This window comes from Pseudophryne corroboree, chromosome 1 (assembly GCF_028390025.1).
Source record: "Pseudophryne corroboree isolate aPseCor3 chromosome 1, aPseCor3.hap2, whole genome shotgun sequence".
NCBI classification, from domain to species: Eukaryota; Metazoa; Chordata; class Amphibia; order Anura; family Myobatrachidae; genus Pseudophryne; species Pseudophryne corroboree.
In genome coordinates this window covers 731319097-731340025 of record NC_086444.1, presented here as the reverse complement: position 1 = coordinate 731340025, position 20929 = coordinate 731319097, and the positions used below count along the sequence as shown (strand labels likewise).

The following is a 20929-nucleotide window of genomic DNA, read 5'->3' as shown; positions in this document are numbered from 1 at the left end:
TCTAACTCCGATACTTCAATAGCCTCTGCAGCCCATGTAGCTGCAATAGTGGGCCTTTGTGCAGCACCCTTGAGGGGTGTAACTTGCTTTCAGACAACCCTCCACACGTTTATCCATAGGCTCTTTTAGAGACATGACGGTAGTGACAGGCAGAGCTGAGGAAACCACCATCCTAGCCACATGTGAGTCCACTGGAGGAGGCGTTTCCCAATTCTTAGACAGCTCTGGCGCGAGGGGATAGCGAGCCAGCATCTTCTTTTGAGGCACAAACTTCGTACCCGGGTTTTCCCAGGGTTCCTGACGTATATCCACTAGGTGACCAGAGTGAGGTAAAACTTGTTTAACCACCTTCTGACGCTTGAACCTATCAGGTTTCTTAGGAGGGACGGATGGCTCGGAATCATCCGTAATCTGTAGAATTAACTTAATAGCCTCCAAAAGATCAGGAACATCCACATGTAAACCACCCTTCCCATCAGCCGTATCTGAGTCAGAACCTGTGGGGTCAGTGTAAGTGCCGTCTGCATCAGACGAGGTGTCAGTGACTGCAGTGGATTGTGAGGAGACAAGCGCTCGCTTAGAGGACCCCTTGGACTTAGGTGAGCGATGGTCAGACTTTTTAGTAGTCAGTGACTGGTTCAACTTCTTCAATTGAGCAGATAAATCGTCCGGTTACATATTACAGCGGACAATTTCTATCAGCCGGCTAGCTGAGTTTTATTCCCGTAGCAAGGAGACGCCTCTTCAATCACCTGCCCACGGACTCCGGATAAGGTCGAGGGTGCTTGCACCGGCCGGGAGGAAAAAGTTATCACACCGTGGAGAAAGCAGATGCATGTTCTACTCCGTTAAAAGGCTACCCGTGAAAGACCAGCCAGGAGGATCGTCTCATGCATTGTGACTGAACAGAGGCTTTTGTACGGTACACAAATCTATCATATATCACTGCGGGACAGTGACTATCATTTACAATCAGCTTTTGCATGAACTGCTTAAATACTACTAACAAGCTGATAGTAAGACTGTTCAACTCATTGCCACTAACACGTGTTCTACTAATCATATTAACGGACATATGGACATAAGTACTATATAACATTGCTACAAAGGTACATGGTCCACTGTGAATTTGGGAAACTTATTTACAATGTATTTGAGTATAAGAGTTGCATAGTTTGATACATGTTATGTACATAATATCTGTCTCACTAGAGAGATATTATAAGCCAGAGTTGCTTAGTAAATAAGGGAATTAAATTAAACAGTGTGTGGATAGTTTTAACCAACGTGTATATGAAATTAATCATTCAGAGAATAAGCATTGATTTTATTGATTTTGTGTACTGCCGGCCGGCACTATAAATATGTAATGTAATGTGTTTTTAGGAAATATTGATAATTAAGGAAAAATAAAATCCACATTCGATGTGAATAGCGCTCTCTCGTTTGGTTTTTCCCTGTCATGTGTGCCTGACGTGAAGAAAACCGGAGCCTCCTGCTGTAGTTATCCAGCAACCAGGGCTCGGGAGTGTACAGCGCCGCTGGGGAGAGCTGAAGCTGCAGCAGTGAATGTCTCCTGACATTTACCACCGCTGCTGCCCTTGAAGTCTTCACTTTTTCTTCATAAAAAAGCTCTTTGCCTCCTTACTGCAGCACCAACTACAAAACTGAGCTCCTGTGCAGGGAGGCAGGGTTATAGAGGAGGCGGCGCTGTGCATTCTGGGAACAGTCAAAGCTTTGAGCCTGTTGGTGCCTCGGATCAAAATCCTACTCTACACCCCATTGTCCATCCTTGCGGAGCCCAGTGTACCCCGCAGCAGAAATAGGCGATTTATACCTGTTGCCTATACACGGAATGTCCACATATTACTGAAGTGTGGAAAATGCAGTTGGCGATATTTTATGTTTATGGTCATACATTTTAAATGTATCTGAAGTCAGAAGCTTAATTTATTTCAGTACATATTTATTTTTTCAATCTAGAATAACTTGTTTTTTTTTTCTGTTCAGGTATCCTTTGCCCGTCCAAGTTCTGAAAATATCAAGGATGCAAACTTATATATCAGTGGACTTCCAAGGACAATGACGCAGAAAGATGTAGAAGATATGTTTTCAGGATTTGGGCGCATCATCAATTCTCGTGTTCTTGTTGATCAAGCTACAGGTGATTATTGAGTTACATTTTTTTTTCTCTATTTTTTTTGTTATCTTGTTAAGACCATTTTATATCTTGATAGAATTTCCTTAACCAGAATATGCGCTTCGTAGTTGATTTCCAGGTTGGAATCCTGTGAATTGCCATTCTTCACTTTTTAAATGCATAGATGTTAATCATAGATTTTCACATTGGAAGGACCTTTTTATTCAGTTCTATTTAGCTTGGCTGAAAACACGTTTTAAGTGATCTTTTTTTATGCTTGTTTGCTTTGAATTAAATTTCACTCTGGGTGGAAATTAATTGTTTTGGTGGCAATAAGTAAGCCTGACAGATCAATTCAATTTTATGCCGATTTGGTGCAACGGCATTATTTCGCGTGCTTGTCACAACCAAATGCACCAGCCATGTAAAGTGTCTAAATCTGTGGGAGTCCTGTGTTGCGTGTCCAAACAGCCGATTTATTTGCTGATTGCTGCTCCCCACTTCAGGAACTTCCCAAACAGTTGAACATTTAAATAACTGTGGTTGACCCTTGCTAAAAACAATTGAATTGCCCTTAGCCTTTTTCAAAAAAGACGTATTGAAATATAATTATGACTATATTATTTCAAGGTTTATCACGTGGAGTTGCGTTTATACGGTTTGACAAACGATCCGAAGCAGAAGAGGCAATTGCCAGCTTCAATGGTCACAAGCCACCCGGCTCATCAGAACCCATCACAGTGAAGTTTGCTGCTAATCCAAATCAGAATAAAAATATGGCTCTTCTCTCTCAGCTGTGTCACTCCCCAGCACGGCGATTTGGGGGACCTGTTCACCACCAGGCTCAAAGATTCAGGTAAGGTGTTTGTTTTTGTTGTTGTTTTTCTCTCTGTATACACTTGATATCACATGTTACTAATCTAATTTTCTCTGACGTCCTAGTGGATGCTGGGTACTCCGTAAGGACCATGGGGAATAGACGGGCTCCGCAGGAGACTGGGCACTCTAAAAGAAAGATTAGGTACTATCTGGTGTGCACTGGCTCCTCCCTCTATGCCCCTCCTCCAGACCTCAGTTAGAATCTGTGCCCGGCCCGAGCTGGTTGCACACTAGGGGCTCTCCTGAGCTTCTAGTAAAGAAAGTATTTGTTAGGTTTTTTATTTTCAGTGAGATCTGCTGGCAACAGACTCACTGCTACGAGGGACTGAGGGGAGAGAAGCGAGCCTACCTGCTTGCAGCTAGCTTGGGCTTCTAATGCTACTGGACACCATTAGCTCCAGAGGGATCGAACACTGGGCCCGTCCACGATCGTCCGGTCCCGGAGCCACGCCGCCGTCCCCCTTGCAGAGCCAGAAGCAAGAAGAACATCCTGAAAATCGGCGGCTGAAAACTTCGGTCTTCATTAAGGTAGCGCACAGCACTGCAGCTGTGCGCCATTGCTCCCTATGCACACCACACACACCGGTCACTGATGGGTGCAAGGCGCTGGGGGGGGGCGCCCTGGGCTGCAATTAGAGTACCTTCTATGGCAAAAAGCACATAATATAGTCCAATAAACTATATATGTGCAAAATCCCCCGCCATAATATAAATATAAGAGCGGGAGAAGTCCGCCGAGAAGGGGGTGGGGCTATCTCCCTCAGCACACTGGCGCCATTTCCTCTTCACAGCTCTGCTGGAAGACAGCTCCCCAGGCTCTCCCCTGCAGTTTCCAGGCTCAAAGGGTAAAAAAGAAAGGGGGGGGCACTAATCTTAGGCGCAAATTGTATGTGTAAAGCAGCTATAGGGAAAAATCACTTTGTGTTAGTGTACATCCCTGATTATATAGCGCTGTGGTGTGTGCTGGCATACTCTCTCTGTCTCCCCAAAGGACTTTGTGGGGTCCTGTCCTCAGTCAGAGCATTCCCTGTGTATGTGCGGTGTGTCTGTACGGCTGTGTCGACATGTTTGAGGAGGAGGGTTACGTGGAGGCGGAGCAGGAGCCGATAAGTGTGATGTCGCCCCCTGTGGGGCCGACACCGGAGTGGATGGATATGTGGAAGGTTTTAACCGACAGTGTCAACTCCTTACATAAAAGGTTTGACGACGTGACAGCCATGGGACAGTCTGCAGCTCAGTCCGCACCTGCCCAGGCGTCTCAGAGGCCATCAGGGGCTCAAAAACGCCCGCTGACTCAGATGGCAGACACAGATGTCGACACGGAGTCTGACTCCAGTGTCGACGAGGATGAGATAAATGTACAGTCCACAAGGGCCATTCGATGTATGATTACGGCTATGAAAGATGTTTTACACATTGCTGACATAAACCGGGTACCACAAAAAAGGGTATTATGTTTGGGGAGAAAAAGCAGCCAGTGACTTTTCACCCATCTGACGAGTTGAATGAACTGTGTGAAGAGGCGTGGTGTTCCCCTGATAAGAAACTGGTGATTTCTAAGAGGTTACTGGCGGCGTATCCTTTCCCGCCAACGGATAGGTTACGTTGGGAAACATCCCCTAGGGTGGACAAGGCGCTCACACGTTTATCTAAAAAGGTGGCACTGCCCTCTCAGGATACGGCCGCCTTAAAGGAGCCTGCAGATAGAAAGCAGGAGGCTATCCTGAAGTCTGTATATACACACTCGGGTACTATACTGAGACCTGCAATTGCTTCAGCATGGATGTGTAGTGCTGCAGCTGCATGGTCTGATACCCTGTCAGACAACAGTGATACCCTCTACAGGGATACTATTTTGCTAACTATAGAGCATATTAAGGATGTAGTCCTATATATGAGGGATGCACAGAGGGACATTTGCCGACTGGCATCCAGAATAAATGCGATGTCCATTTCTGCCAGGAGAGTATTATGGACTCGGCAGTGGACAGGTGATGCCGACTCTAAAAGGCACATGGAGGTTTTGCCTTATAAGGGTGAGGAATAGTTTGGGGACGGTCTCTTGGACCTTGTATCCACAGCGACAGCTGGGAAGTCGACTTTTTTACCTCACGTTCCCTCACAGCCTAAGAAAGCACCGTATTATCAAGTACAGTCCTTACGGCCTCAGAAAGGCAAGTGTGTCAGAGGCGCATCCTTTCTGCCCAGAGGCAGAGGAAGAGGAAAGAAGCTGCATCAGACAGCCAGTTCCCAGGAACAAAAATCCTCCCCTGCTTCCACTAAATCCTCCGCATGACGCTGGGGCTCCACAGGTGGAGCCAGGTGCGGTGGGGGCCCGTCTCCGGAACTTCAGCGACCAGTGGGTTCGCTCACAGATGGATCTCTGGGTTCTACAAGTTGTATCTCAGGGATACAAGCTGGAAATCGAGACGTCTCCCCCTCGCCGTTACCTCAAATCAGCCTTGCCAGCTACTCCCCAGGACAGGGAGGTAGTACTGTCGGCAATTCACAAGCTGTACCTCCAGCAGGTGATAATCAAAGTTCCCCTCCTTCAACAGGGACGGGGTTACTATTCCACATTGTTGGTGGTACCGAAACCAGACGGTTCGGTGAGACCCATTCTAAATTTGAAATCCTTGAACACTTATATAAGAAAGTTGAAGTTCAAAATGGAATCGCTCAGGGCGGTTATTGCAAGCCTGGAAGAGGGGGATTATATGGTATCACTGGACATCAAGGATGCTTACCTACATGTCCCCATTTACCCACCTCACCAGGAGTACCTCCGTTTTGTGGTACAGGACTGCCATTACCAATTCCAGACGTTGCCGTTGGGTCTGTCCACGGCACCGAGGGTATTTACCAAGGTAATGGCCGAAATTATGATACTCCTTCGAAAGAAGGGTGTTTAAATTATCCCGTACTTGGACGATCTCCTTATAAAGGTCCATGGAGCAGTCGTTGATCGGAGTAGCACTATCTCAGGAAGTGCTACAACAGCACGGCTGGATTCTGAATATCCCAAAGTCGCAGCTGGTTCCTACGACGCGTCTGCTGATATGGGCATGTTTCTGGACACAGAACAGAAGAAGGTGTTTCTCCCGGAGGAGAAGGCCAAGGAGTTGTCATCTCTGGTCAGAGACCTCCTGAAACCAAAACAGGTGTCTGTGCATCATTGCACGCGAGTACTGGAAAAGATGGTAGCTTCTTACGAAGCAATTCCCTTCGGCAGGTTCCATGCAAGGATCTTTCAGTGGGACCTGTTAGACAAGTGAGGATCGCATCTTCAGATGCATCGGCTGATCACCCGGTACCTGAGGGCCAGGGTGTCTCTGCTGTGGTGGCTGCAGAGTGCTCATCTTCTCGAGGGCCGCAGATTCGGCATTCAGGACTGGGTCCTGGTGACCACGGATGCAAGCCTACGAGGTTGGGGAGCAGTCACTCAGGGAAGAAACTTCCAGGGACAATGGTCGAGTCAGGAGACTTCCCTACACATAAATATTCTGGACCTAAGGGCCATTTACAAGGCCCTAAGGCAAGCAGAACCCCTGCTTCAAACCCAGCCGGTGCTGATTCAGTCAGACAACATCACGGCAGTCGCCCATGTAAACCGACAAGGCGGCACAAGAAGCAGGATGGCGTTGGCAGAAGCCACAAGGATTCTCCGATGGGCGGAATATCGCGTGCTAACACTGTCAGCAGTGTTCATTCCGGGTGTGGAAAAATAGGAAGCAGACTTCCTCAGCAGGCACGACCTCCACCCGGGAGAGTGGGGACTTCATCCAGAAGTCTTCACGCAGATTGTGAACCGTTGGGAACGGCCACAGGTGGACATGATGGCGTCCCGCCTCAACAAAAAGCTAAAAAAGTATTGCGCCAGGTCAAGAGACCCTCAGGCGATAGCTGTGGACGCACTAGTGACACCGTGGGTGTACCAGTCGGTTTATGTGTTCCCTCCTCTTCCTCTCATACCCAAGGTACTGAGGATAGTAAGTAAGAGAGGAGTAAGAACTATACTCGTAGTTCCGGATTGGCCAAGAAGAACTTGGTACCCAGAACTACAAGAAATGATCTCTGAGGACCCATGGCCTCTCTCTCAGACGGACCTGTTACTGCAGGGGCCCTGTCTGTTCCAAGACTTACCGCGGCTGCGTTTGAAGGCTTGGCGGTTGAACGCCGGATCCTAACGGAAAAGGGCGTTCCAGATTAAGTGATTCCTACGCTGTTAAAGGCTAGGAAAGACGCTGCCTGAAGTTCAGACGTTGTTAAGGGAGTGCTGCATATTCGGCCCCCTTTTGTGCCTCCAGTGGCACCTTGGGATCTCAACGTAGTGTTGGATTTCCTAAAATCACATTGTTTTGAGCCACTTCAGAACGTGGAGTTGAAGTATCTCACGTGGAAAGTGGTCATATATATATTTGGCCTTGGCTTCGGCTAGGCGTGTGTCAGAATTGGCGGCTTTGTCATGTGAAAGCCCTTATCTGATCTTCCATAGGGACAGGGCAGAATTGAGGATTCGTCCCTAAGGTGGTATCAGCGTTTCATTTGAACCAACCTATTGTGGTGCCTGCGGCTACTCGGGACTTGGAGGCATCCAAGTTGCTGGATGTAGTCCGGGTCCTGAAAATCTATGTAGCCAGGACGGCTAGAGTCAGAAATACTGACTCGCTGTTTATCCTGCATGCACCCAACAAGCTGGGTGCTCCTGCTTCTAAGCAGACTATTGCTCGCTAGATCTGTAGCACGATTCAACTTGCACATTCTGCGGCTGGACTGCAGCATCCTAAATCAGTAAAAGCCCATTCCACGAGGAAGGGGGCTCTTCTTGGGCGGCTGCCCAAGGGGTCTCTGCATTACAACTTTGCCGAGCTGCTACCTGGTCGGGGTCAAACACGTTGGCAAAATTCTACAAGTTTGATACCCTGGCTGAGGAGGACCTTGAGTTTGCTCATGCGGTGCTGCAGAGTCATCCGCACTCTCCCGCCCGTTTGGGAGCTTTGGTATAATCCCCATGGTCCTTACGGAGTACCCAGCATCCACTAGGACGTCAGAGAAAATAAGAATTTACTCACCGGTAATTCTATTTCTCGTAGTCCGTAGTGGATGCTCGGAGCCCGTCCCAAGTGCGGATTTTCTGCAATACTTGTATATAGTTATTGCTTAACTAAAGGGTTATTGTTATGAGCCATCTGTTCAGTGAGGCTCAGTTGTTATTCATACTGTTAACTGGGTATAGTTATCACGAGTTGTACGGTGTGATTCGTGTGGCTGGTATGAGTCTTACCCTGGATTCCAAATCCTTTCCTTGTAGTGTCAGCTCTTCCAGGCACAGTTTTCCTAACTGAGGTCTGGAGGAGGGGCATAGAGGGAGGAGCCAGTGCACACCAGATAGTACCTAATCTTTCTTTTAGAGTGCCCAGTCTCCTGCAGAGTCCGTCTATTCCCCATGGTCCTTACGGAGTACCCAGCATCCACTACGGACTACGAGAAATAGAATTACCGGTGAGTAAATTCTTATTTTCAGTACAGTAGGTCGAAGAAAAAATTTAATTTAGAGAATAGTTAAATGACCATCTTGCATGATTTAAATCTCTCCAAGGTGGAGCAATATTTTTTATTTTTCTCAAACTTTAGACCTAAGGCAGTGGTTCCCAAACTTTCTTGAATAACGGCACCCCAGAGTATCATATTTTTCTGGAGCGGGATACCACAGGGATAGCATCGGGATGTACAGTTGGATCTTGATCCGAGGCACCAACAGGCTAATAGCTTTGGCTGTTCCCAGGATGCTTAGCGCTGCCTCCTCTATATCCCCACCTCCAGTCACTGGAGCTCAGTTTTGTAAGTTGGTGCCTGCAGTGCAGGCAGCTAACAGGGAGGGCTGCGCTGGGCAGCCCTGAATTGAGCTTTTCAGAAGACTTAAAGGGCCGCAGCATAGGCACTTAAAAGTGCTATATGTCATTCTGACATATCCTGCTACGGTGCTGTATACTCCCGTGCCCTGGTTGCCGGTACTTAAAGCGGCGGGCTCCGGTTTCCACTAGGGCACACACACACACTCTTTCCGCTGCTCTCCGGGATTGCGTGGCCGCATCAAGGAAGGAGGTAAAAGGGTCCCGCTGGAAATGGCGATCCGGCGTGGTCTTTAGAAGACTGACCGCGCGCGCTGGCGTGGACCCTGTGGCCGTACAGGGACCCCACTAAACCACCAGGGCAAGGGCACAGGTTGGATTACCTCATCTGTTTTGCTAAGGCCTGCAGTACACGGTAGTGAAGTCCAGCAAGGTAATAAGGCTCTGACCTGTAGCCCTTACCCCAGGCGCCATTTACTGCTAATGTTCCCGCCCTGGAGCTGCATCTCTCTGTCTCCCTCACTCCCTGTCAGCGTTTAGGCGCCATTACACACATGCTGAGCTGACTTTGGGACTGCTGGGCAATGTCGCCTCTGTTAAGCCGCCTACATCATCAGCTCTCAGCAATTACAGGACACTTAAGTATTCTACATGTCTTTTAGACCGTGTTGGTTAAGAACAAGTGCATACATTCAGGGCTATTTAGTACAAGTACCCTGGGATATACATCCAGTCTCTACTGTGCATTGTTATATCTATATACATATTTAGCATTACTTTGTACAACAGTTACTTAGTATTGCTAGTCCAGTGCAGTTTTATTGTTTGTAATTTCTGCATTGTACATGTGTCTGTGTGCGCGCCAGTAGCTGCTGTGTGATTTTCATTCAGTGTATCTCACACATATTGCTGTCCCTATATTCTGTACCCTGAAGGGGGCTAAGTACATCAGGGTTCTCGTATAATAGTGTTTCACAGGATATACTCTTGATATTTTTCTCTGTTTATTACAGTCACCATATACCTTTTAAATCCTCCGTGTGTGCTCTGCTTGCAGTCACACTATACAGGGGTATTTCTGCCAGGTACTTTGTCTGCTTATATTGTACTATTTTGCCCTACGGTTACGCTTTCATATAATGTCAGCTAAACAGGGTGATAATTCTATGGCTGATCCTGCTTCATGCTACTGCCATGGATGTCCTTGAGGAGAATATTGCAGCTGAGGGTTCAGATAGTGGGGGTTTTATACCCCTCAGTCAGTCTACAGCAACGGGGGTGAATCATGACCCACCGTGGACTACATTTTCTACTATACTGACTACACTGGTAACTAAACTTGCGCCCCTTATGGGACCTCCTGTGCCATTACAGCAACATATTGTCCCTGCAGTTAATCTGCCATTGGCAGATACTCTGTCCTCTCAGTTACAGCAATTAAATCAGTCTTTGGCTAAGCAAAATTCTAACCCTCATCCGCCTAAGACCATGGGGTCATCTAAGCGGGCTATTACTTCCTCACAATCCACACATGTTTCAGATACTTCATCTGATGAAGATGGTGAATATACTGACCCCTCAGACACTGATGCAGATGCTTCTGATGGGGAATCTGACACAAGTGGACGTTCCTGACCTCTTGGAGGCCATCGGGCTGATTCTTCAAATTGCTGATGACGAAGAACCTCCAGCTCCCTCTAAGAAACCAGATAAGTTCAAGCTTCAGAAGGTTAATAAATTCGTTTTGCCCCACTCTAACCACTTAGTTGACATACGTCAGGAATCCCGGGAGCCTCCAGGAAAGAAATTCTCCCCGTCTAAAAAGATGCTAGCTCGTTATCCCCTCGCTACAGCGTTAAGTAAAAATTGGGAAACGGCGCCGCCAGTGGACTCATAAGTCGCGCGTCTGGTGGTGTCCTCTGCTCTGCCTGTCACTACAGTCACCTCTCTGAAGGAACAGATGGATAAGCGTGTGGAGGGTTGCTTGAAGTCTGTTTACACTCTTGCTGGAGCTGTGCACAGGCCTACTATTGCGGCCTCTTGGGCTGCTAAAGCTGTTGAGGCCTGGGTTCAGGAAGTTGAAGCAGAACTACCGTCTAATTTTCCTGATAATGCTAGACAGTGTCTTTTGTACTTTATTACAGCCTCTCATTATATTCAGGAGGCGGCATCTGATGCAGGTATCCTGGTGGCCAAAGCATCTACTGTCTATTCTGGCTCGCAGGATCCTCTGGTTGCGGTACTGGTTTGTAGATCTGGACTCTAAAAAGACCTTGGAGGTGATCCCTTTTAAAGGAATCATACTTTTTGGGGAAGACCTCGATAAAATTGTTGCTGACTTCGCGTCGGCTAAGTCTGCATGTCTACCTAGTACTACACCTTCGGCCCTGAAGGCTAATAGTACTTCCTTTTGGTCCTTTCAACCTCCAGGTAAAGCAAATGGTCAGGCTTACCCGAAACAGGCTTGCACTTCCAAACCCACTAAGCCCAAACCTAAACGTGCCTGGGCTGCCCGTCACCCTGCTTCCAAAACAGACAGGCCTGCTGCATGACGGGGCGGGCCTCCCTCTGGGGGATCCCAGGGTGGGAGGCCGACTTCTACAGTTCGCTCAGGTATGGTCCCAGACCACTTCAGACACCTGGGTAAGGGAAGTCGTCGCTCACGGATACGCCATCTCTTTCAAGAAACGTCCCCCTCGCCAGTTTTGCATGACGAACGTCCCTACGGATCCGGTGAAAGCAAAAACTCTCCATGTCGTGACGCAATTCCTCCTGGACATGGGAGTGATAGTGCCAGTGCCTCTGACTCAGAGAGGCAAGGGGTACTATTAAACGCTGTTCCTAATTCCGAAGCCGAATGGTTCTTCCTGGCCCATTCTCAACCTCAAGTCTTTGAACAAGTTTGTGAAAGTTTCCAAATTCCGTATGGGAGCTCTTCGCTCTATTGCTCTGGCTTTGGAGCACAAGGACTATATGGTGTCCCTGGACATACAGGATGCTTACCTGCATATACCCATTGCAGTGTCGCATCAGTGATACCTGTAGTTTGCTATTGGCAACCTCCATTTTCAATTCCAGGCCTTACCTTTTGGTCTGACCATGGCTTCAAAGATTTTCACCAACATCTGCTCCGCCGTCAGGGCATCAGGATCCTGCCGTATCTGGACGACTTGTTGATCCTGGCGAACTCCCCAGAGGTTCTCCTCAGTCATCTGGAGCTGACGGTCTAATTCCTGCAAGCCCATGGGTGGCTCATCAACTGGAAGAAATCCTCGCTGGTTCCTGCTCAGAGCATGGTGCACCTGGGGGCGTTACTGGACACACACAAGAAACTTCAGGACAAGATAAGATTCTTTCTCTCTCGCCCACGTGTGTCGATACACTCGGCGATGCATGTACTAGGCCTCATGGTGTAGGCTTTCGACATGGTGAAGTATGCTCAATTTCAATCCCACCCTCTGCAGAAGTTGATACTCTCCGAGTGGGACTGCCTGCCTCACTGGATCAGAACTTATGTGGTCTCCTTGACTTCAGAGGTCTGCCTGTCACTGAGCTGGTGGCTACGGGACCAGGAATTGAGCAGGGGTCGTCCCTTCTGGATCTCCAACTGGGTCCTTCTGATGACGAATGCCAGTCTGCGGGGCTGGGGCGTAGTGTTGGAGCAACACTCTCTCTTCAGGGTCGGTGGACCAGGGAGGAATCTCTCCTCTCGATAAACATTCTAGAATTGCAGGCAGTGTTCAATGCTGTGACTCTAGCCCTGCCTCTGGTACTGAACAGGCCCATTCAGGTACAGTTGGACAATGCCATCATGGTGGCCTACATAAATCATCAAGGTGGCACTCGAAGCCGCATGGCAATGATGGAAGTATCAAAAATCCTTTGTTGGGCAGGACGCCATCTGCCAGCCATATCGGCAGTGTTCATTCCGGGAGTCCTCAACTGGGAAGCGGACTTCCTTAGTCGTCAGGACATACATGCCGGAGAGTGGTGCCTTCATCCGTAAGTCTTTTAACTCCTAGTGGACAAGTGGGGCTTACCAGATGTAGACCTAATGGCGTCTCGACACAATCACAACGTTACGGTCTTCGGAGCAAGGACAAGGGATCCTCAAGCAGCGTTCGTGAATGCGCTGGCAATTCCATGGAACTTTCGGATGCCGTATGTGTTCCCTCAAGTGTCACTCCTGCCCAGGGTAATGAGGAAGTTCAAGCAAGAAGGAGGATTACTACTTCTAATCGCTCCAGCGTGGCCCAGACTGCATTAGTTCTCAGACCTGCAGGGTCTCTCGATGGAGCGTCCTATTATACTTCCGCAGTGCCCAGACCTCCTCGTTCAGGGCCCTTGTGTCTACCAGGATTTGGCCCGGATGGCTTTGACGGCGTGGCTCTTGAAGCTTCCGTACTGAGGGCCAAAGGATTTTCTGAGGCGGTCATTCAAACTATGTTTAAGGCCCGTAAACCGGTGTCTGCTCGGATTTATCATAGGGTCTGGAATTCTTACTTCGCATGGTGTGCGACTAACCATTATGACGCATACAAGTTCGGTACTGCCAAGCTTTTGGCTTTCCTGCAACAGGCCCTGGACTTAGACCTTCGTCTGGCCTCCCTCAAGGTTCATATTTCTGCCTTGTCGATATGGTTCCAGAGAAAAATTGCGACTCTGCCTGATCTTCATACATTCACTCAGGGTGTTTTACGGATTCAACCTCCCTATGTCTCGCCTGTGGCTCCTTGGGAATTTGTCGGTTGTTCTGGATGCCTTACAAGAGTCTCTGTTTGAACCTCTTGAGTCTGTGGACCTTAAGTGACTTACTCTTAAGGTCTTGTTCTTGCTGGCTATTGCCTCTGCTAGACTGGTTTCAGCGTTGGGTGCCTTTTCCTGTCTGTCACCCTTTCTGATTTTTCACCATGACCAGGCGGTTCTTAGAACTTGCCCTGGTTATTTGCCTAAGGTGGTGTCGTCTTTCCACCTTTTAACCAGGAGATTGTGGTTCCGGCATATACCTCTCCAGGTTTGTCCTCCAAAGAGCGGTCTTTGGACGTGGTACGGGGGCTCCGTATTTATGTGAGGAGAACAGCTTCTCTTAAAAGATCTGATTCACTATTCTGTTTGGTTTTCACAAACGTGGCTGGCCTGCTAATAAGCAGACCTTGGCCAGATGGATTAGAATGGTGATTGCACAAGCTTATGTACAGGCTGGCCTTCCATCTCCTGCTACCATCAAAGCCCATTCTACGTGGTCCTCAGTGAACACGTTCATAAGGTTCTATGCCTTTGATACATCCGCCTCCCAGGATGCCTTCTTTGGACGCCGGGTTCTTGTGCCCGCTGCAGTGCTTCCCCTCTCATGAGGAACTGCTTTAGGACATCCCTGATGTTATTCCTGTGTACCCCGCTGCAGGAAAGGAGATTTATGGTAAGAGCTTACCTTTGTTAAATCTTTCTGCGAGGTACACTGGGTTCCACAGGGCGCCCACCCTGACGCACTTAGCTTCTTTGGGTTTGTATGGCATTAGCCGCTGGTACCTTCTCCTGTCGTGAGAATGTAGTGTATGTGGCTACTAACTGTTGTCGTCTCTCACCTGCTACTGCATTGGACTGGTTATCAAAACTTAGCTCCAGTGCCTGGAGGCGGGGATATAGAGGCGGCGGCGCTTGGCATCCTTGGAAACAGTCAGCTTTTAGCCTCTTGGTGCCTTGGATCAAGATCCAACTCTACACCCCAATGTTATCCCTGTGGAACCCAGTGTACCTCTCAGAAAGAGTTCTTACCATAAATCTTTTTTTTTTTTTTTTTTCACAGCACCCCTAGGCCAAATGCTTCTTATTGAGAAATTTAGAAATAAATGTTAAATGAAGTAAATTGTGTTTATATGTCATCCTTGGGTTAAGTTTGTGGTGAGGGATAACATTTTGCTTCTGTTTGTCTACATATTTTACGATTGGCAGCCACCAGCACTCGTTTTGCCTATTACATTGACCATAATTAAATTGAGTTGTCCTGGACCACCAATCCAAGGCACCCCGCCAAGTGTCCCGAGGCACCTCAGGGTGCCACTGCACACACTTTGAGACCCACTGATCTAGGGACCGAATACTAAATACTACATGTACTCCTATGACCAACAAGTTTGTTGCTGTTTTCACAGGAAATCCATTTTTTATACATTTTTATTTGTCAAGCTTGTATGCCAAGAATAATTCAAAAGTATCCTTTTGCCTTTCTTGAAAATATTTTACTTAGGCAAATGTTCAGTAATGAGTTGTTTTTTTTTGGTTACGGTTTTTGTAATTTCTCTTGTGTCCTAGAGGAAGCTGGGGTCCACATTAGTACCATGGGGTATAGATGGGTCCACTAGGAGCCACTGGCACTTCAAGAGTTTGAGAGAGTGGGCTGGCACCTCCCTCTATGCCCCTCCTACCAGACTCTGTTTAGAAAATGTGCCCGGAGGAGCCGGTCACAGCTAGGGGTGCTCCATAGGAGTTTTTAGTTTTATTATTTGTTAGAGTTTAGGCACAGGGAGGCTGCTGGGAACAGCCTACCTGCTTCGAGGGACTAAGTGGGGGAGTAGTGTCCGCCCTGGGGGGTCTGAGCCACTATCTCAGCTGACAGGACACTGAGCTCCTGAGGGGATCGAACGTTCACCGCCACAAGGGAACGCTCACCCCAGCAGCATGCCGCCACCCCCTTAACAGATCCAGAAGATCAGTGTCGAGTTAGTCACCGGCTCCCCTGGCAAGCGGGGAGCCGGTGTGAAGATGGCAGCAACAGGGTAGGGAGTGCAGTACTAAATGCGCTCCGGGGCTTAGCGGTACATGATTCGGCTCTGTGAGGGGCGCCCTGAGACAGCACCTACATCCTACACTGTCCAGCAAGCCTGTCGGGGTCCCAGGATTGCTGCCAGCACAATTCCTCAGGCCAGTATAATCTTCAGAAGAGCGGGAAGCAGCGCCATGAAATGAGGCGGAGCTTCTCCCAAGAGCGGACCCAGCAGCGTTCAGCGCAATTTTCCTGCCTGCAGAAGCGCTGACAGGGAGAGCTGTCCCTCCAGATCAACTCCAGCTGCCTTGTACGGTACCAGGGGGTTGTAGAAGGGGGGAGGCTGTATATCTATACTGTGTAACCTATTAAGGTGCACAGTAAGCACTGGATAGGGGTTTCCCTATATCCTGAAGCGCTGTGTGTGGGTTGGCTCCAATGTGTGTGTGTGTGTGTGTGTGTGTGTGTGTGTGTGTGTGTGTGTGTGTGTGTGTGTGTGTGTGTGTGTGTGTAGTGTTTGTTGTCTCCGTAAAACTGTGTCCAGGGACTCTGTGTCATATGCTGCAGAGGATAATTCCTCTCAGGATGAGACTTTTCCCTGTAATCAGGATTGTACTGTTTTAGCGCAGGTCCCTGCAAGAGAGCCTGAGTGGGTTAGCCTCTATCAAAAGTATGATTTCTCCTAGCGTTGCACAAAATGAAACTGCAACTCAGGTCTTACTGAACTCTGGCAGTTTGGTCCGGTTCTGTTTCCTCAGGGCCTCCTAGCGTACTCTCATAAACGTGCTTTTGCCCAGATTATGCAGGTTGACACGGATACCGATTCTGACACGGCAGACGGCGAGGAGGATGTGCTGCGGGGGGCGGCATTTCTTGCAAAAGGGGTGCAGTTGATGATTGAGTCCATTAGAGATGTGTTGAATATTGCAGATTCAACACCTGAGCAGGTTGGAGGCTTTCTTCACTGACCATAAGAAAACCTTGCTGACCTTCCCTGCGTCTAAGGAATTAAATGCTATATTTGAGAAATCCTGGGAAAACCCGGAGAGAAAATTTCAGATCCCTAGAAAGGTTCTGTTTGCTTTTTCCATTTCCTGAAGATGATAGGAGAAATGGGAAAACCCGCCCATTGTTGACGTGTCTGTCTCCAGACTGTCTAAAAAGGTGGTATTAACCGTTCCAGAATCTACCGCGTTAAAAGAACTGGCTGATCGCAAAATTGACACTACGCTCAAATCCATATACACGGCTTCAGGGGCAATATTACGTCCTACTATTGCCTGTGTGTGGATTTCTAAAGCTATAGTAAAGTGGTCAGGCACGTTACTTGAAGATTCAAATACATTGGCTAAAAGTGACGTTGAATTATTTTTACGTAACATTCAGGATTCTGCAGTATTTATGGTGGAATCCATGAAAGACCTCGGTTCGATGGCTGTAGTGATATGTTCCATGTCTGTCTCTGGTCGCAGAGGACTTTGGCTGCGCTAGTGGTCTGCCGACGAGGAATCCAGGAGTGGTGTGGAGAGCCTACCCTACACAGGTCAGGCTCTCTTTGGATAAGCGTTGGATGCGTGGATTTCTACGGCAACCGCGGGTAAGTCACCTTTTCTTCCCTCAGCTGCGCCTGCTACGAAGAAACAAAGGTCAAGCCGTCTAACACCTTCGTTAGAGGAGACCGGGCAAAATCCAAGAAACCTGCTCCTGCAGGTTCCCAGGAACAGAAGCCTGCTTCAGGTATGTAAAAGTCCTCAGCATGACGGTGGACCGCGCGGCCTGGAGGTAGGGCCGGTGGGAGCGAGGCTCAGACGATTCAGCCACATCTGGATGTCGTCCGGCCTGGACCCCCCTGGGTACAGGATATTGTGTCCCAGGAGTACAGGCTGGAGTTTCACCTCACCGATTCTTCAAATCAGGCTTGCCAATTTTGCTGGCAGAGAGGGCTGTCCTACAGGAAGCCATTCCAAAGTTGGAAGAGTCACAGGTCGTTGTACCAGTTCCACCTCATCTGCAAAACAGAGGTTACTGTTCGAACCTTTTTGTGGTATCAAAACCGGATGGTTCGGTCAGGCCCATTCTGAATTTAAAATCCCTAAACCCCTTTCGGAGGGAGTTCAAGTTCAAAATGGAGTCCCTGAGGGCAGTGATATCAGGTCTGGAGGAGGGGGAATTCCTGGTATCCCCATATATCAAGGATGCGTACCTCCACATTCCGATTTGGCCGCCGCATCAGGCTTTTCTCCGATTCGCACTGTTAGACAGTCATTTTCAGTTCCAGGCACTGCCATTCGGCCTCTTAAGGCACTGAGGGTGTTCACCAGGTGATGGCGGGGATGATGGTTCTCCTCTGCAGACAGGGGGTGAATATAATCCCGTATCTGGACGATCTGCTAATAAAGGCATCGTCCAAGGAGAAGCTGTTGCAGTCCATTGTTCTCACGACTCGTCTGCTCAGGGAACACGGTTGGATCCTGAATCTTCCAAAGTCACATTTGGAGCCGACCAGGAGGTTGTCTTTTCTGCCAATAATCCTCAACACAGGAGTGCAGAGGGTGTTTCTGGAGGAGAAAGCGTTGGTGATACAAACAATGGTACGGGATGTCCTGAAGCCGGCCCGGGTTTCGGTCCATCAGTGCATTCGCCTTCTGGGGAAGATGGTTGCCTCTTACGAGGCTCTGCAGTACTGGAGGTTTCATGCTCGGCCCTTCCAACTGGATCTCCTGGACAGGTGGTCGGGATCTCATCTACACATGCACCAGATAATACATCTGTCACCGAAAGCCAGGATTTCACTCCTCTGGTGGCTGCAACTACCTCACCTTCTGGGGTGGCTGCAGGTTTGGGATTCAGGACTGGGTCCTTCTAACCATGGATGCAAGTTTCCGGGGCTGGGGCGCAGTCTCTCAGGGGGGAACCTTCCAAGGAAGGTGGTCAAGTCTGGAATCCGGCCTGCCAATAATCATTCTGGAACGAAGAGCTATCTACAATGGTCTTCTCCAAGCGGCCCATATTCTGCAAGATCGAGCCATTCAAGTGCAGTCGGACAATGTAACGACGGTGGCTTACATAGACTGACAGGGGGGAACGAAGAGCAGAGCTGCAATGTCAAAGGTAACAAAAGTCATCCTCTGGGCGGAAAAACACGCGTTGGTGATGTCAGCAATCTTCATTCCGGGAGTAGATAACTGGGAAGCGGACTTCCTCAGCAGACACGATCTCCATCCAGGGGATTGGGGACTCCATCCGGAGGTGTTCGCATGGTAACAGATCTTTGGGGTGTACCTCAAATAGACATGGTGGCCTCTTGTCTCAACCAGAAGCTTTGGCAGTATTGTTCCAGGTCGAGGGACCCACAAGCCGTGGTGGTGGACGCCCTAGTGACTCCGTGGGTGTTCCAGTCGGTGTACGTGTTTCCTCCACTTCCACTCATTCCAAGAGTTCTAAAACTCATAAGTAGAACAAAAGTTCAGGCAATCCTCATTGCTCCGGACTGGCCAAGAAGGGCTTGGTACGCGGATCTACTCCTAGAAGAGCCGAGGCCTCTTCCTCTTCGGGAGGACCTGCTGCAGCAGGGGCCGTTCGCTTATCAAGACTTACCGCAGCTAAGTTTGACGGCATGGAGGTTGAACACCAGATATTAGCTTGGAAGGGCATTCCGAACAAAGTTATTCCTACCCTGATACAGGCTAGGAAAGGAGTAACGTCTAAACATTACCATCGTATTTGGAAAAGATATGTATCTTGGTGTGAGTCCAAGAAGTTTCCTACGGGGGAGTTTCAACTGGGACTTTCTCCTCTTCCTGCAAGCAGGTGTAGATATGGGTTGGGATCCGTAAAAGTCCAGATTTCGGCCCTATCCGTTTTCTTCCAGAAACAATTGGCTTCCCTTCCTGAGGTCCAGACTTTTCTGAAAGGGGTTCTGCACATCCAGCCTCCCTTTGTGCCGCCTACGGCGACCTGGGATCTTGACGTGGTGTTACAGTTCCTCCAATCGGATTGGGTCGAGCCTCTACTGGAGGTTGAGGTCAAGTTCCTCAACCTCCACTTGAGGAACTTCCATGTGAGAACTTGACCTCTACTGGAGGTTGAGGTCAAGTTCTCACATGGAATGCTGTCACTTTGTTGGCCTTAGCTTCTGCTAGACGTGTGTCGGAGCTGGGAGCTCTGTCTTGTAAGAGCCCCTACTTGATCTTCCATGAAGATAGAGCTGAGCTCCGGACACGTCAGCAGTTCCTTCCAAAGGTTGTGTTGGCATTTCATATCAACCAACCTATTGTGGTGCCAGTTGCTACTGGCTCTTCAATTTCATCAAAGTCCTTGGATGTAGTAAGCTCTCTGAAAATCTATATGAAGAGGACTGCTTGTCACAGAAAATCGGACTCTCTCTTTGTCCTGTATGATCCCAAGAAACTTGGGTTTTCTGCTTCTAAGCAGACTATCTCTCACTGGATTAGGTTCACTATCCAGCATGCGTATTCTACGGCAGGATTACCATGTTCTACGTCTGTTAAGGCCCACTCTTCTCGTAAGGTGGGCTCTTCTTGGGCGGCTGCCCAGGGTGTGTCTACTTTATCGAGCGGCTACTTGGTCGGGGTCGAAAGCGCTTGCAAAGCTCTACAAGTTCGATACCTTGGCCGCTGAGTACCTGAAGTTTGGTCAATCAGTTCTGCAGGAGCCTCTGCTCTCCCTCCCGTTCTGGGAGCTTTGGTACATCCCCATGGTGCTAATGTGGACCCCAGCATCCTCTAGAATGTAAGAGAAAATAGGATTTTAATTACCTACTGGTAAATCCTTTTCTTGTATTTCGTAGCGGATGCTGGGCGCCCACCCAGCGCTTCGTGATCCGGCAGTGGTTACTTAGTTAAGTTCTGCTTTGTTCGTGGTGAAGTATTGTAATCTTGTTCAGCCGTTGCTGATGTTTCAAGCTGCTTAGCTTGGTTTGCCTTGTATGTGTGAGCTGGTGTGAATCTCGCCACTATCTGTGTAAAATCCTTCTCTCGAAGATGTCCGTCTCCTCGGGCACATTTTCTAGACTGTCTGGTAGGAGGGGCATAGAGGGAGGAGCCAGCCCATACTATTTATTTATTATTATTTATTTATTAACAGTTTCTTATATAGCGCAGCATATTCCGTTGCGCTTTACAATTAGAACAATAGTAATAGAACAAAACTGGGTAAAAACAGACAGACATAGAGGTAGGAAGGCCCTGCTCGCAAGCTTACAATCTATTAAACTCTTAGTGCCAGTGGCTCCTAGTGGGCACGTCTATACCCATGGTACTAATGTGGACCCCA

General features: G+C 48.6%; 1 protein-coding gene across 1 annotated transcript in view; it reads left to right on the top strand.

The window, feature by feature from the left end:
• ELAVL1 (ELAV like RNA binding protein 1) overlaps nt 1–20929 on the top strand; it is an 88955-nt gene that overhangs the window by 55054 nt on the left and 12972 nt on the right. The window contains exons 4-5 of the mRNA XM_063915957.1: nt 2011–2164; nt 2771–2996. Of these exons, the coding sequence (XP_063772027.1) occupies nt 2011–2164; nt 2771–2996 (380 nt within the window). The remainder of the gene's footprint in view (nt 1–2010; nt 2165–2770; nt 2997–20929) is intronic.